Here is a 15,700-nt window from a genome sequence, read left to right as displayed (position 1 = left end):
AATGTAAATTGTTAAGAAAATTGTTTTCTTTTAGTGCCTTCTGTAATGTTACATAATTTTTTCTTTAGCCATTATTGCCAGAATTCCTATCTTCATCCCAGTGCTGGTGAAGTCAAAGATAAAACCAATCTACAGCTTCTACAATAGCCATCACTGAACTGCTTGCAGAACTTGCCTGGACACATTGTGAGCTCACCTGTATGCATTGTGAACTATCTGTTGGTGCAGCGACTTGTGGTAGTGTTGGGGTATTTTTGCTGATGATGTCACCGGTGGTACAATTTTTCAAAGGAGCCCTCAATTGGCTTAATGTCATGGCATTTTGCATCCTCCTCTACTAGTGATGGTCTAAAATTTGGGGGCCAACAGAGGTGAGGCAAAGAACCTCACCCCCCCACTGGTGCAAAGGCCTATCCACAAGTATAGCTGTATGCTGGACCGGTAGTCAGTGACGGGTATGATCCAATTGCAGTGGTACCAACCTAAGACAGGAGGCTGACGCCTAGAGGTCAGTTCATCCGATGACGGGTAAGGACCATATGTTGAATTGGACTGCCTAACAGACACGGTCCCTAAGCCACATCCTTGTTGTTTAAACAGAGAGGGGGAGATGTTGAGAGCCACAGCCAAAGGGGCCCCAGCAAACTTCCAGCTGCCAGCAAACTTCCAGCTGCCGGCTGATGATTGGCTCACAGCGGCCCCAGCAACATCTAGCTGATTGGCTCCTCGGCCCCAGCAACATCTAGCTGATTGGCTCCTCTGCGGTGATGCTCATTGGACTGTTTCCCTGCCCTTTCAGACCACGGAGCTGCTCATTGGGGGACTTTTTTTGGCTCCGCCCACATGACCCAGCCAATCGGCCTCAAGAGCAGGAGGATTGTGGGAGGTGGAAAGAGGCTTGTGTGGGAGAGAGAGGCTTGTGGAAAGCCGGTGGTGGCAGTTGAGGCTCTGAGGATTTTTCCTGAGAGGCTGTTTTGTTTGGCGTGTGTGGTTCTAAAAATAAAGTTAGTTTCTTTTGACAAGTGGCTCCTGATTGTGCCCAGCCAGACTGCGGCATGTATGAGTGTGCATGTATACACACATAACCTATCACATACCACTTTACTTCCTAAAAGATGAGGTTGATATATCATAAAGATGGGAGATCTGATTATTATTTTTTAAATGTTATTCTGGTAATAAAGCCTTCATTTTACCTTTCCTCCACGCTTAAGTTCTTGCTTATCCTTGTTTGCAAATCCAGTCACTACTGCGGTTTCAATCATTCCTGTTAGAGCAAGTACTGGAGCAATGCTCAGAATCAAGAGTGTCATCTCCCATCCATATACAAGGGAAATGATAACGGACAGTCCCATGTTGGTTGCATTTTGCATTAAGACACCAACCCTTGAACTTGTTGCCTAGAATTAGACATATTTTGGGGAAAAAAAGTCAGTCAGCTTTAAACTTATAAGATTTCCTCTTAGCGTTTCCTGCAAAATAAGGAAGGCTGTATTATTTATTTTTTAGGATTTGTACTTAGATTTATACTTTGAATTTATACTCAGATATTAAATAAGACATATTTTTAAACGCCCTTAACTTAGGAATCATGTTTTATTTTCTGCCTCATTTCCAATATTGAGACCTCACATGAACTAGCTTTCAGTGTAGTGGACCACAGTATAGATAGAACAATGTCTAAAAGCATGAAAGAAGCAGGCTATCCAAAACTATGACCTGCTTAGAGGAAGATATTTCTGATGCTTCATTTGAGATCTTTTTTTAAATAGTTCTGCAGAATTTTGTACTTCAATCTGAGTTAAGTGTAGTTATTGAAACTTGGAGTTACAGGACTTCTCAGTGAGATCTACACAGTGTGTACCCACATACACTCCCACTCTACCTCTAAATCCTAACTTAGAAACTCTTACAGAGAAGGTTGATGTTTGAAAGTAGCAGAATCACAGTTACTGTTCAAAAAAAAAATGAACAACAGCAACAAAAAGAAACAATCTTTAGCTAAGCATTTTTCACTGTTCACCATGTATAAAGCTGTGGTCCCGTGTATTGGGAATGTTATTGGACAATAAATATCTTAATAATTAGTAACATGAAAGTAGCAATTTTACTACATGTAAAACAGATGTGTATTTAAATTTTAAGGGTTTGGAAAAGATGGTTTGAATTATGTATGAATTCTTCAAGTGTTTTACATATTCCATTTCATGAAGAATAAAAAGGAAGAGAATGTTATATTTTAGCTTATATATTTACTAGAATTGAATTCAATTCATCTTTAGTAATAGTCTAAGGTAAATAATTAATTTTTTTCTTAAAAATTTTTGCTTTATGGAATCTATAAAAATCAGATCTTGTATTTTAAAAAAATTTTATTTGTTCTAATTAGTTATACATGACAATATAATGCATTTTGACACACCATACATAAATGAAGTACAGCTTCTCATTCTTCTGGTTGTACATGATGTAAAGTTATACAGGTTGTGTAATCATATTTGCACACAGGGTAGTAATGTCTGATTCATTCTACTGTCATTCCTACTTCTATACCCCCTTCCCTCCCTTCCCTCCCCTCTGTCTAGTCCAAAGTACTCTGTTCTCCCTGCTCTCTATTGTGAAAATTAGCATCTGCATATCAGAGAAAACATTCAGCCTTTGTTTTTTGGGGTGGGCTTATTTTACTTATTTCATGTCATATAATATTCTCCAATTCCATCCATCTACTGCCAAATGTCATAATTTCATTCTTCTTAAGATCTTGTATACTTTTGGTACATTTGTTTTTTCATTCATGAGTTCTCTCAGTGAAGATATGATAATCATGTAAGGAACTATAACTTAAGCCATCTGGGTTCACACTGAATATTCTTTGGAGTACAGTGCTTTGTGTTGGAGAGGCAAGAGTTGATATGGAAAGGCCAACATGGAGAGGAAAGGAGAGCAGAAGGGAAAGCAGATAGAAAGAGGCCAATAAGTAGGAAGAAATGAGAATGTCAGCCACCATAATTTTCATGCTATTATTGTAGCTAATATGTAAAGGTGCTCAAAGAACAGCCAACACTTACTGAGCAGAAAATAAGCACTTCACCTTCACTGTCTTATAATAATCTCTTTTTAGTTTTTGTTGCAGTCCTGGGGATTGAACTTAGGGCCTCATGTATGTTAGGCAAATGCTGTACCACTGACAAATTACATCCCCATCCCTTATAACAATCTTATAACAATGCTAGGAGATAGATACTGTCATTATGCCTGCAATTAATTACTATGCCTGCAATGTAAATGAGAAACTGAGGTAGAAAGACAAAATAACTTGCCCTCAGTGGTTTGACTTCTAACGAAAGATAAAGAACTCTTTGTTCTTTGAAGTCATTTGAGATTAAGGGCTGACCTCAAATCCTACTGTCCTTTGCATACTCACGGATGATTTCTTATGACCAAAAGCATTCTCTCTCTTAATCAAAATCAGAAAATTAATATTTGATACATGATTGCCATCAAACCCTAAGACTTCATTCAAGTCTTGTCAGTTATCTAAATCATGATATCCTTTTATAGAAAAAGGATATCCAATTCAGAATTGCAAACTCCATTTAGTTATTATGTCTCTTTAGCCATTTCAATTTGGCATAGTTCCTCATTCCTTACCTTGATGTTCATGACTTCCAATTTTTTGAAGATTATAGGCCAGTTATTTGGTTGACTGTCTCTCAATTTGTGCCTATCCTCTATTTCCTCATGATTAGATTCAGATGATGAATTTTTGGCATGCATAACACAGGAGTGATTCTGTATTCTTCTCATTGCATCTCATCAAGTGGCACGCAACTTTGATTGGTCCTATTCTGGTAGTGTTTACTTATATAATTAATTAAATGGTGTCTTCTATGTTTCTCCATTGTGAAGCTATTTTTTCTTTTGTTAATTCATAAGTGTTTTGAGGTGAGTTTCTTTTGAGCTATACTAATATTCAATTTCTCATTAAACTTTATTTATTTTGTAGTATAAACTAGGTTCTTAGTATGGTTTCTTATTTTTGTCAAGTGGTTTGTAAGTCTGTCTTTCTCTCTCTTTCTTCTTTTTTTTTTAAATGGGGATTGAACCCACAGGCACTTAATCACTGAGTACATCCCTAGTCCTTTTTATTTTTTTCTTTTAAGTTTTTAAATTATTAATTAATTAATTAACTTTAATTAGGTATATATGACAGCAGAATGCATTTTGATTCATTGTACACAACTGCAGCACAGCTTTTCATTTCTCTGGTTGTACATGATGTGCAGTCTTGCGTGTACTTAGGGTAGTGATATCCATCTCATTCCACCATCTTTTCTGCCCCCATGCACCCTTCCCATCCCTCTCTCCCCTTGCCCAATCAAAGTTCCTCCATTTTTCCCATGCAAAGGCCGAATGTTCTCTCTGATAAGTCCTTTTTATTTTGAGACAGGGTCTCATTAAGTTGCTGAGGGTCTTGCTAAGTTGCCCAGGCTGGCCTTGAACTTATGATCCTCCTGCCTCAGTCTCCCAGGACATGGGGTTACAGACAGGAGCCATCACCCCCAACTAATTCTTATTTTGATATAGAAATTGTCCCAGGATGTAACCACAAGTCCTCTCAAGTCAGTTTTGTTGTCTTTTGACATGTCTTTATCAATCTTTGTATATGTTCTTATTTTCTGACATAGACTGATTTTTCATATTCATCTTGCACTATCTATGCTCTACTGCTGGAATCAATAATTTCTCAATACACCTCTGACTCCTTTTAGTAGAGATGTTATTTAGCTGTCAAAATATGGAACTAATTATGCTCATTATTTTTGGGCAGGACTGTGAAGTTATGTAAATGTGTATGGATAGATGCATGCACACATTTATATTTATATTTTTTTCTCTATTTATGTTGAAATGTATAAATGTATAAAGGTTTTCATCAACAAACTATTTTTCCTCCATGACAAAGTAACCTGTCTTACCTTAAAAAAATCAAATCTGAAAAACAAATACAATATTTAACTATCAATTATTCAATAACTGTGATTTCAGTCCAAGGCTACAGGTTAATTTCAGTTTTCTCCATTTCCATAATTTGTTACCTCCTTTTCACAAGTGAAAAATCTGGTTTCCATTTTCTTTAATAGACTCATTTATGTGATTAATCTCTCTGTGTTCAACCAGTCTGGCCCTGGCCACTCCCCTGCAAAATATCATTCTGACTTTGCTCTGGCTCTGCTCATCCCTGTAATGGGCTGTGGTGACACATGGATGCCCAGCAAACCATGGCTGGGCTCCAAAACCCAGCTCTTCCCCTTCTTCCACTTTGATGGAGGGCTAGCACTCTTAGCTACTTCATCATAGTAATGTCCAATTGAAAAATTAAATATATTCATTAAAGTGTACATATTAGATATGACATTTCTTATTTCCTTTTTTAGTCTCTATAAATTGGTCTAAGTAAATGTGTAAAGGATAGAAAAGGATAGAAAAATTATAGTATGAGGTAGGATAAAAGATGTTCTAGAAAAAAACTTCAAATAAGCAGATTTGTTTTTATAAGAACTACGTTTTTTTAATATTCAAAATTTTAAAATAGTAATTACTATTTTGGTACTAAAGAGTACACCCAGCAGGGCCACCACTGAGCTACATCTCTAGCCCTTTTTTATTTTTTATTTTGAGACAGAGTTTCACTAAGTTGCTTAGGGCCTTGCTGAATTGCTGAGGCTGGTCTTGAACTTGGGATCCTCCAGCCTCAGTCTCCTGAGTAGCTGGGATTACAGGCATACACCATCATGCCTGACTATAAATCTTATTTTATTGGGACACATGACACTTAGTGCTGGGATGGAAAAATGAGAACTCCTATTTATTTACCTAGAAACACAGTTATAATTGACTACATTTAAAAATACATGCTTTGGCCAGGCACAGTGGCATACGCCTGAAATCCCAGCTCAGGAGGCTGAAGCAGGAGGATGGCATGTTCAGAGCCAGCCTCAGCAATGGCAAGGCACTAATCAACTCAGTGAGATCCTTTCTCTAAATAAAATACAAAATAGGGCTGGGGATGTGGCTCAGTGGTTAGGTGCCCCTGAGTTCAATCCCTGTTGAACTGGTACTCTGTCCCCCTACCCCCGCAAAATAAATGTTTTGTTCTTACCATGAAAACATGATCATTAGAAAAAGCTTAAATAATGTTAAAATTTACATTTACATTCTTCATATACTGACATCAGAGTAGGATTATTGTTTGTATGCAGTTGTGTATTCTGTTTTTATTTCTTTACATTATACTACAAGTTTTTTCTTGATCAATAAATACTCTTAAACATTTGACTTTCTTCCATCTTTGTTTTTATTCCCATGCTGGGGGTAGAACCCAGAACCTCATGCATGCTAGGTATGCAATAATTTATTATTATTATTTTGCTATTAAAGCTGCAATGAACATGTTATCAATGCATTCGTGAGATATGGTACAACTTTTATGCAGTTTAATATATGTATAATTGGAGTCCCTGAAGAGAGAGGTTAGAGAAAAAAATTGAATAATTAATGACCAATAAATTTTCCAGTGAAATCCACAAGTTAATAAATCCAAGATAATCATGAACTTCAAGCATAAGAAGAAGAAACTATATGAAAGTCCATCACAATTTCAAAGTCAGCAAAAAAGAAAAGCATTAAAAGCAACCAAAAAATATATAGAAGGAAAAAAGGCAGATAATTACAGATAGTTTATTGACAAAAGAATAGGGAGAAGAAGAATGTACAGCAATGTTTTTAATCTATGAATAAAAACATCTGTCAACATCAAATTTTGTAGTCAGTGGAAATGTATTTAAAAAATGAAGGTGAAATAAAGACTTTGCAGGCACACCAAAGCCAAAATAATTAATCACTATCAGACCTGCACTACAAAAAATGTGAAAAAAGACCTGGAGGCAGACGGCAAATGATACCAATGGAAATATGTATCTAGAACATGTAATGAAGAGACCAGAAAAGTTAACTATGTGAGTCAATATATAACTATTTATGTTTATTTGAAGTTCTTTAGGAGACAAGTGACAAATAAAAATAATCATGATGTAGAGTTGATCAATAAATACTCTTAAACATTTGACTTTCTTCCATTTTTGTTTAAGAGTATTTATTCTACATATGATGTTTAGTACATATGTAGAAAGGAATTGTATGATAATAATAGCAAAATATTGAGATAAAAGGGAGGTACACTATTGTCAATTTCTTTTCTTTTTCTTTCAGTTCTGGGGATTAAACCCAGAGCCTCAAGCATGCCAGGCAAGAACTCTATCAAAAGCTACATCCCCAGTGTTTTAAAAAAATTGTTATTACTTTATTTTGAAACAGGGTCTCTCTAAATTGTATAGGCTGAACTTCAACCTAGGATCCTCTTTTGTCAACCTTCATAGTAGCTGGGATTACAGATATGTGGTACCATACCCAGTGGAAGTTTCTTAAACTATAGATTGAGTATATATGCCACATTTTTTTTATCCTTTCATCTATTGAAGGGTATCTAGGTTGGTTCCACAGTTTGGCTATTGTGAATTGAAATGAATGCATTTCACTGTCATATAAAAAAACTCAAAAAACTATAGTTTGATATTTGGAGGTAGACTGTGATAAGTGAAAGATGTATACTATTAACACTCTGTAACCACTAAAACAATAAAGCAAAGATCCTCAACTAGTAATTTCACCTCCCTTTCCAGAGAGAGAGAGAGAGAGAGAGAGAGAGAGAGAGAGAAATATCAGAATAATAAAGAATTTTAATCCAGAAGAAGGCAGAAAAATAGGAAAACTGTAAAAAGAACAAATGTGGCAGAAAATAGCAAAATGAAACATTTAAGCCTAATATTAATAGTCACAGAAAAATGAAAATGGGCTGAATAACCTAATTAAAAGCAACTTATAGGTTGCCTATAAGAATCACACTCTAAATACAAAGACACAAAATAGAATAAATGTATAAGGATATTGTCCATTTGGATTTCTTTGTAAAATACCATTTGAAATCTTTTGTGGATTTTTTTTATTGTACAGGTCAAAACAACATGGGTTGCAGTCCACATTTGATTACATATTATTATATTGCTCACAAGGTAAGAAGGTTATTTATTTATTTATTTTATTGGTTGTTCAAAACATTACAAAGCTCTTGACATATCATATTTCATACATTAAATTCAAGTTGGTTATGAACTCCCAAATTTACCCCAAATACAGATTTTTTTATATATTTAAATGACTGGGAAAAAATTGAGAGGAAAAATATACTGCATTATGTGATAGATGTATAAATGCAAATTCCTATGTCCAAAAATAAAGTTTTATTAGAATACTGTCTTGTTTTGTTTACTTTTTGTTTTTTTGGCAGTCTTAGGTTTCAATAATAGAGTTCAATAGATGCAAGATAAATCATATGTGCCCCCTCATCACATTGCACTGCTTGTTCAACATGCTACAAATCTCAGTGATGTGATTATAATTTGATAGCATGTTAAGCACCTCTTGTACTGCTATATTGTGACATTTTATCCTAGTTTTTAAAATTACCATTGTATATCCATCATCTCAAAACAAGAAAGAAAAAGTGCACTTCAAATGTAATGTTTTTAAGGCATGGTGCACTGCGAACAGCTTTGCATTTTTAAAAAAAAATTTTTAATTGTCCTTAGATCTTTTATTTATTTATTTATTTAATTATTTAGTTATATGTGGTACTGAGGATCAAACCCAGGGCCTCACACATGCCAGGGGAGCTCTACCACTGAGCTACAACTCCAGCCCCTAGTTTTGTATTCTAATTACAAATATTTTACTTTATATGTAGTGACACTATGTAGCGATGAAAACTAACAAAATATATAAACCTTACCAGACTGACCATTTATTATAATATTCCCAGTTCATAAGAAAACAAGATTCAGGAAAATTAGAAAATTTAAAATAGAATGTATTAGCAGAATTTCTTCACAAAATTAAAATGTGATAATGAGGCTGAAACCAAAGTAATTTTCTATATGACTCATTTACCAGCCAAGTAAAGAACATCATTTTCAGGAATGAGTTAATTAAATCATGTTTGATTATAATGGGAAGAAGTATGTTCAGAGTGCATGAACATACACTCATATTTAAGACTACTAGCCATTTGGTGAAAATTTATTCTCAATGAAGACATGGAGAGCAACGTCAATAATTAAAAAGTAAGGTAGATTATCTTGAGTGGTTTTTCTGGCTCAGAATAAGTTGATAGATTGTAATGATATTGCTCAGTGTTGGTTTTTGGTTTTTTGAGGACCTCTGTGGAGTTTGAAGTGACTGAACAGTTAGGTGCCATGAATAGTCTCCATGTGATAACTACAGATGAGAACACTTTTGAAGAACTTAAGAAAAAATTAAGTCAATGCAACCCGAAGTGAAATCTGTTAAGATGCATTATAACTGATGGTGGTGAAAATATTTTTGAACAGAAAAAAGAATCAGTTGGACAAATTTACAAAATCTTGTCAAGATGTCAAGTATTTAAAGCTTACAGTTATTCATTGTTATTATTCATCAGCATGCATTTTATGGAAAACAATCAAATATATCAGGCATTTTCATGACTTTAGATATAGCTTTTGCTTAGACTTGATAATTTTTCTTAATTTACTCAATCTCAAACTGCAGGGCAAAACTAATTATATATCAACTTTATACTGTGGTAAAGTCATTTCAATGAATAACTAACATTGTTTGAATCAAAAGTAATATCAAGCTGTTTTGTACATTTCCCATGTCAAAAAGTTGAGTTAAGGAATGAGGTCATCATTGTCTAGGTAATAATATTCTAGTTCTAACTAATCAGCTTGTTGGGCTTTTGGAATTAATAAATGAAATAAATTTTTATTATTTCTTGGGGCAATATAATTATAGTTCTGATGAGAAGTTCTTGGCACTAGCATGGGGTCTGTCAGTTGTAAATAAAGTTTACACTGTGGTGTCAACAACACACTTTCTTGTGGACAAAAATGAGGTAAGACTTTTGGTTGATGGGAGGGTTACTAAAATATGCAGAAATAATAATACCTTGTAATTTTGTAAAATCTTGTCTCCAAAAGAATCTAAAATGGTTTTATACCTTTATTAAAACTACCTATTACACTGAAAACAGTGTGTTGACAGATGTACTGGCAATAAGTCACTACCTTGGGCTAAAACCATACCAGTCAGATTGGTTATATTCATTCAACTCTTCTAGGATTGTGTTCATTAACATGTTTTTATCATGACTCTCAAAGTATCAGAGCTTCTAAAAAATCCCAAGACATATATTTTTGGCCAATAAAGGTTTCAGACTGAGATGTATCAATTTTTAGAGCTAACGTGTGAATATTCACTCTCTTACATTTGCTAAGACAAAATGTAATTGAAATTACATGGTAAAGAAACTAAGATGCAGGCCGTGGAGGCACATGCCTGTAATCCCACTGGCTTGGGAGGCTGAGTCAGGAGGATGGCAAGTTTAAAGCCAGACTCAGCAACTTAGTGAGGCACTGAGCAATTTAGCTAGACCCTGTCTCTAAATAAAATATAAAAAGGGGATATGGCTGCATGGTTAAGTCCCCCTGGGTTCAATCTCTGGTTACAAAAAAAAAAAACACAAAAAAACAAAAAACAAAAAAACTAAGATGAAGTATGGTTTAATTAAGTTGATATAATAGAAAGTATAACCCCCAAGTTATTTCCTGACTCATTTCTTGTCTAAAGCATCTTTGAGAAAAAGGAACTGGTAGACAAATAGGATTGGTAAATACTTCTTTGTTTGATTAAAAAAAAAAAAACTCTTCAAGGTTTATATGAATTACATAACTTTACTAGTAGACACAGTCTCACCCTTAGAAACCTTTTTTGGTCATTTTATGTTTAAATTCAGCAAGTTCAAATTCTTTCATCAGAATTCCAATCATTATTTTTTAGCTATTACTTTTGAGTTAGTGACAATGATTTTACTTGTCCAGAAGTTATTAGGAGATCAGCATTTCCTAATTGCAACAAGAACGTTTCAAAAGATCATTTGGTGTTAATAAGATACTTACAAAAAGTCAAGCAGCTATGGTGGCACACGTCTGTAACCCCAGTGACTTGGGAGGCTGCAATAGGAGAATCACAAGTTTGAGGCCAGTCTCAGCAGGTTGTGAGACCCTGTCGCAAATAAATAAATAAATAAATAGGCTGTGGGTTTAATTCAGTGGTAGAGTACCCTAGGTTTGATCTTTAGTAAAAAAAACAAAACAAACAAAAAGTCAGGCAAAGTAATATTCTCATTAATTTTTCTCAATCAGAGACAATACTATATTAGAAATAATTAATGAATGTAAGGGCAGTAATGTTGGTCTTTCAGTATTCATTTGGCTTTTTAGTGAAGCAAATACTTGTTAAAAGAGGTGTTTCACTTATAATCTATAACTGCTGGTATGAATGCCTGTTTCAATCAAAAGATTCCCAAAAAGGTAGTAAAAGAAAAAGAGTACAGTAAAGAAAAAATAGCAAATTAGATGAAATTCGGATTGAAATGGAATAATGATTGATATTTCAGTGCGGAGTTGTAAATCATGGAATTCTAAATGCACAAGTATAAATCTATTGTGTTGTATAAATAAATGCTATATTCATTATTTTGTTTTTTTGAAAGGAGAAGGATTTATTTAAGAATAGAAACAGAAACAGAACTCTCACAGGGCGAGAGAGGACCTGATAGCAGGTTGCCCTTATTATTTTACTACTAAGCAAAATTTCACTCTTCATTTTTTTTCCATTTATGCCAAGCTTCTCAGCTTCTGTTAAAAATTTAAATATTATCTGATGAAACTCTAGAGCCTTGCCTTCAAAATTAACAGAAAGAATCTCAAAAAGAGATGCAGCTGCCATCTTTTCTCTCCATCTCTCTCTCAACATGAAATTAGCTTTCTCAACCTAAAATGGATGGGTGAGGACATCTGCAATTGTAACTAACTTGTTCTAGCCTCTAACATATAAATCTATCCTTGGTGGTATATATTGAACAGAGGTCTTGCAAAAGTTAGAAAAATTGTAATAGTTGGCATCTTTTGTGAAAACCTAAAAAAAAAAAAAAAACAAAAAAAACCATGCAATTCTGATGAGTTGTCTTAGGTAACAATCTGATGCTCTATTAATAATGCTGTAATTAAAGCTGGGCATGGTGGCACACACCTGTAATCCCAGTGATTTAGTAGGCTGAGGCAGGAGGATCGTGGATTGTGAGTTCTAAACCAGACTTGGCAACTTAGTGAGACCATAAGCAACTCAGTGAGACCCTGTTTCTAAATAAAATATAAAAAGAGATGGGCATGTACCTGGTACAAAAAAAAAAAAGCTGTAATTGACATCTTAGTATTTCTAATAGTTTAAAACCTTGTTGTTGAGAGGTGGACCATTGATACTTTCCTTTTTTTTTTCCACATGCAGAAGGAAAAAGGAAAGCATATAACTCTGCAGATGTCCTTATTTTAACAAAGAGATTGAGTTCTTTATCTCAAAAGTTAGAGATGTTGTTTTGTGCTCTTTTTTCTCATAGTAAGAGTCTTACTTGTTATATAAAAATTAATTGTATTAAAGTAACTGGAAAAAACTTAATAAGTTCTTTATCCCTTGAAGATTAGCCTACTCCGCACACTTATTTAAGCACTAACTTTACATATATTATGCTGGCCATTGTGTTAATGATTTTGATTGTGATACATAAACATGTTGCTTACACAGAACTGGTCTGTATAACAGCTAGCACAGAATCACTTCCAGAGGCATGTGTGAATATAAATTGTTAGACATTGCTTTAAATAAGAATTATTGTCTGGGATAAGGAAACAAAATTTTTGTCCTTTTTCTTTTTCTTTTTTTTTTTTAAATAATGTCTACTTTTTGTTTTAAAGAGAAAGAGAGAGAGAGAGAATTTTTAATATCTATGTTTTTAGTTTTCGGCGGACACAACATCTTTGTATGTGGTGCTGAGGATCGAACCCGGGCCACACGCATGCCAGGCGAGCGCCATACCGCTTGAGCCACATCCCCAGCCCCATGTCCTTTTTCTTAAGTGAGAGTATTTTCTTTCATTTTATTATCTTTTCTTACTATTTAAATCTGAGTTCTTTTCTCAAATTAATTCTTGCTATCTTTTTTAGTCCTCCAGTTGTCCTATTTCATGTGCTAAAGCTTCTTCTTCTTCTTTTATTTTTTTTTGGTTAAACATACACAAATCTAAAAGGCTTCCCCACATCTCATTAGGAATTCCCTGCTATTCAGAAGACTGACCAGTCCTCCTGATGACGTGGGTCATCTCAGCTCAGCGCAAATACAGGCAAAGACATGTGCGCAGGTACCCATGTGCACACCACATAATACACCATTTAAAAATAAAAACAATATACCTACCCCTTGGATTTGTGCGATATCTATGGCTAATGTTGTTGTCAAGGCTCCCGTGCTGTTTTCCTTGTCATCAAACCAGGCAATATCCTAGAGAAACAGGAAACGTGCTTATGTTTATCAAAAACATTCTTTGCTGATTTATGATTTTGCTGTTGTAACTTAGAAGGCATTGACCTGCCTCCTCACACACTGGTACTTAATTCTTATAAGTACTGGTGATCAACTGATGTGTGCTTCTTACTTTATAGAGATCTGTATTTAGATATAAACTGAAAAACTTAAGTCCACAGCTTGGACTCATTACCATGTTATAATATTGCATAAATAAATGATGTTAAAACTGGCCATTTAGAGACATCACGTAGTTTTACTCCACAAAATAATACTCTGTGGAGGGCAGATTCTATTTAACTAGTAAATCAATGTATAACACAATTTAGAACTATTTTCAGATCTTTTTACCTAAACTGGCTATTGATAGTAAGTCTATCTCTTTTCTTTAGGATCCAAATGGGCAAGATTTTACCTGACATATTATTCCCTAGATCTTACATGTGCTAGGTACTGTGAGATGGTCAAGAGGCAGAAGGCTGTGAAACTCCTGCAGCTAAGAAGCATGCAATCTAAAGGAGACAGGTCAAAAATGCAAGCAATAAAAACATAATGCAAGAAATAATGTCATTTTCAAAGGCAGTACTTCTTAGTACTTCTCATCCTGAGGAATTTTGATTTCCTTTTATTAGCAATTGAATGTTTCCTCCCACAAGTCAATCCACTTGTATCTCTTGTGGATTAAAACCATATGGAGATTGTATCTGAAAAATAGCTTAATTTTAGTAAGTAAAGAGAGAAAGAGAGAGAGAGAGAGAGAGAGAGAGAGAGAGAGAGAGAGAGAGAGAGAAAACAAAACAAAACAAAAACCCAAACTCTTGGCTTACTGCAACACAGCCAGGGCTCTGAGGCTCAGGTTGCACATTACTAACAATTAAGAAAACAAAAACCTCACAGATTGAAGGCTATGCATGGAATTGTGTTAGAAGAAAACTCCTGTGGAGGAATATGGCAGGAACCAGGGTGGGTACAACCCCAGCATGGTAGGACCACTCTTGAGTCATTGTATTGGGAAGGTGTCCCAGGAATTTAGGATCTTAGATGCTCAAAGGATGTCCTCTGGAGATCACAATCCACACTGCACAGTAGCTTCTTTGAAAGCACAATCCCAGTCTAGATCCTGCCATACCATGAGCATAGCTTTGAAACACAATGAACAATAAATTATTTACAAGCATGGAAGTCAGTAACAATTAAATATTCTTTTCAACTGGGAAGGATCTTAAGTAATCACATAAAATACAGACTTTATACCTACAAAACAACCACACCTGATTCTATGAATACCTCTATCTCACATAAGATTTCAAAATGGTTATAAAAAGCACTGCAAGCCTTAGCATGCTTTACACACCTCACAGAGTCTTATCGTAGGACAAAACCAGATGACAAAAGCTAGGTAAAAACATATATCACAATGGACAGAGCAAAACTGTGAAGATACTTACAGGGGAAAAGGCTAACTAAACTACACTTTTCCTCCAATTTACAAAGCAAATATACGAAGCAAAAAGAATGCTGAGGGATGATGATGGAAAATAAATAATGTACTGAAAGGGAAAGAGTTGAATTTAATAATATGTGTTAGACAGCACAGGGTTTCTGTGTGTGTCATTGTATCAAAAGAGTTTATGCATTAAAAGAGTTTATGGCTTGTATGTTAGAACATTCTTATGGGCAAAGCTTTCTTTATCCAACAAGATTACTGCACTGATGTTCACATAGCTAATGCTAGACAAAGGATTCATGTCCAATATTAACCACCAAACTATTAGATTAACAACAGTTCTACTGGTTAAACTGGTTCACGGCCTTAAGATTCTTCCACTAAAAGCTTTCTGTGAAAAAAAAGGGAAGTTCAAGGTATGCTTTGGAAAAAAATTAAAATTTATAATCTTCTGCATAAAAGTAGCTAGACATTCAGGAAACATTTTAAAAAATTCCTAGAAATATAAAGTAAATACACTCAAACAGGGAAAATACACTCAAACAGGGAAAACCATAAATTCACCAAGACAAAAACTAGCAGAATGGTGCTAGGGATGTGGCTCAGTGGTAGAGCACTTGCCCAGCAGGTGTGAGGCACTGGGTTAGATCCCTTATACTACATAAAAACAAACAAATA

The 15,700-nt window shown here is 34.8% G+C and overlaps 1 protein-coding gene across 1 annotated transcript in view; it reads right to left on the bottom strand.

Moving 5' to 3' along the window:
- Window positions 1–15,700, bottom strand: part of Abcb5 (ATP binding cassette subfamily B member 5) — a 122,616-nt gene that overhangs the window by 31,864 nt on the left and 75,052 nt on the right. Inside the window, 2 exon segments of the mRNA XM_015498146.1 lie at window positions 1,197–1,400; window positions 13,468–13,551. Coding sequence (XP_015353632.1) covers window positions 1,197–1,400; window positions 13,468–13,551 — 288 coding nt within the window.

The sequence above is a fragment of the Marmota marmota genome, unplaced genomic scaffold, assembly GCF_001458135.2.
Source record: "Marmota marmota marmota unplaced genomic scaffold, marMar, whole genome shotgun sequence".
Taxonomy (NCBI): Eukaryota; Metazoa; Chordata; class Mammalia; order Rodentia; family Sciuridae; genus Marmota; species Marmota marmota.
Note: the sequence above shows the minus strand (reverse complement) of the source record. Positions and strands in the feature narration are given on the sequence as shown.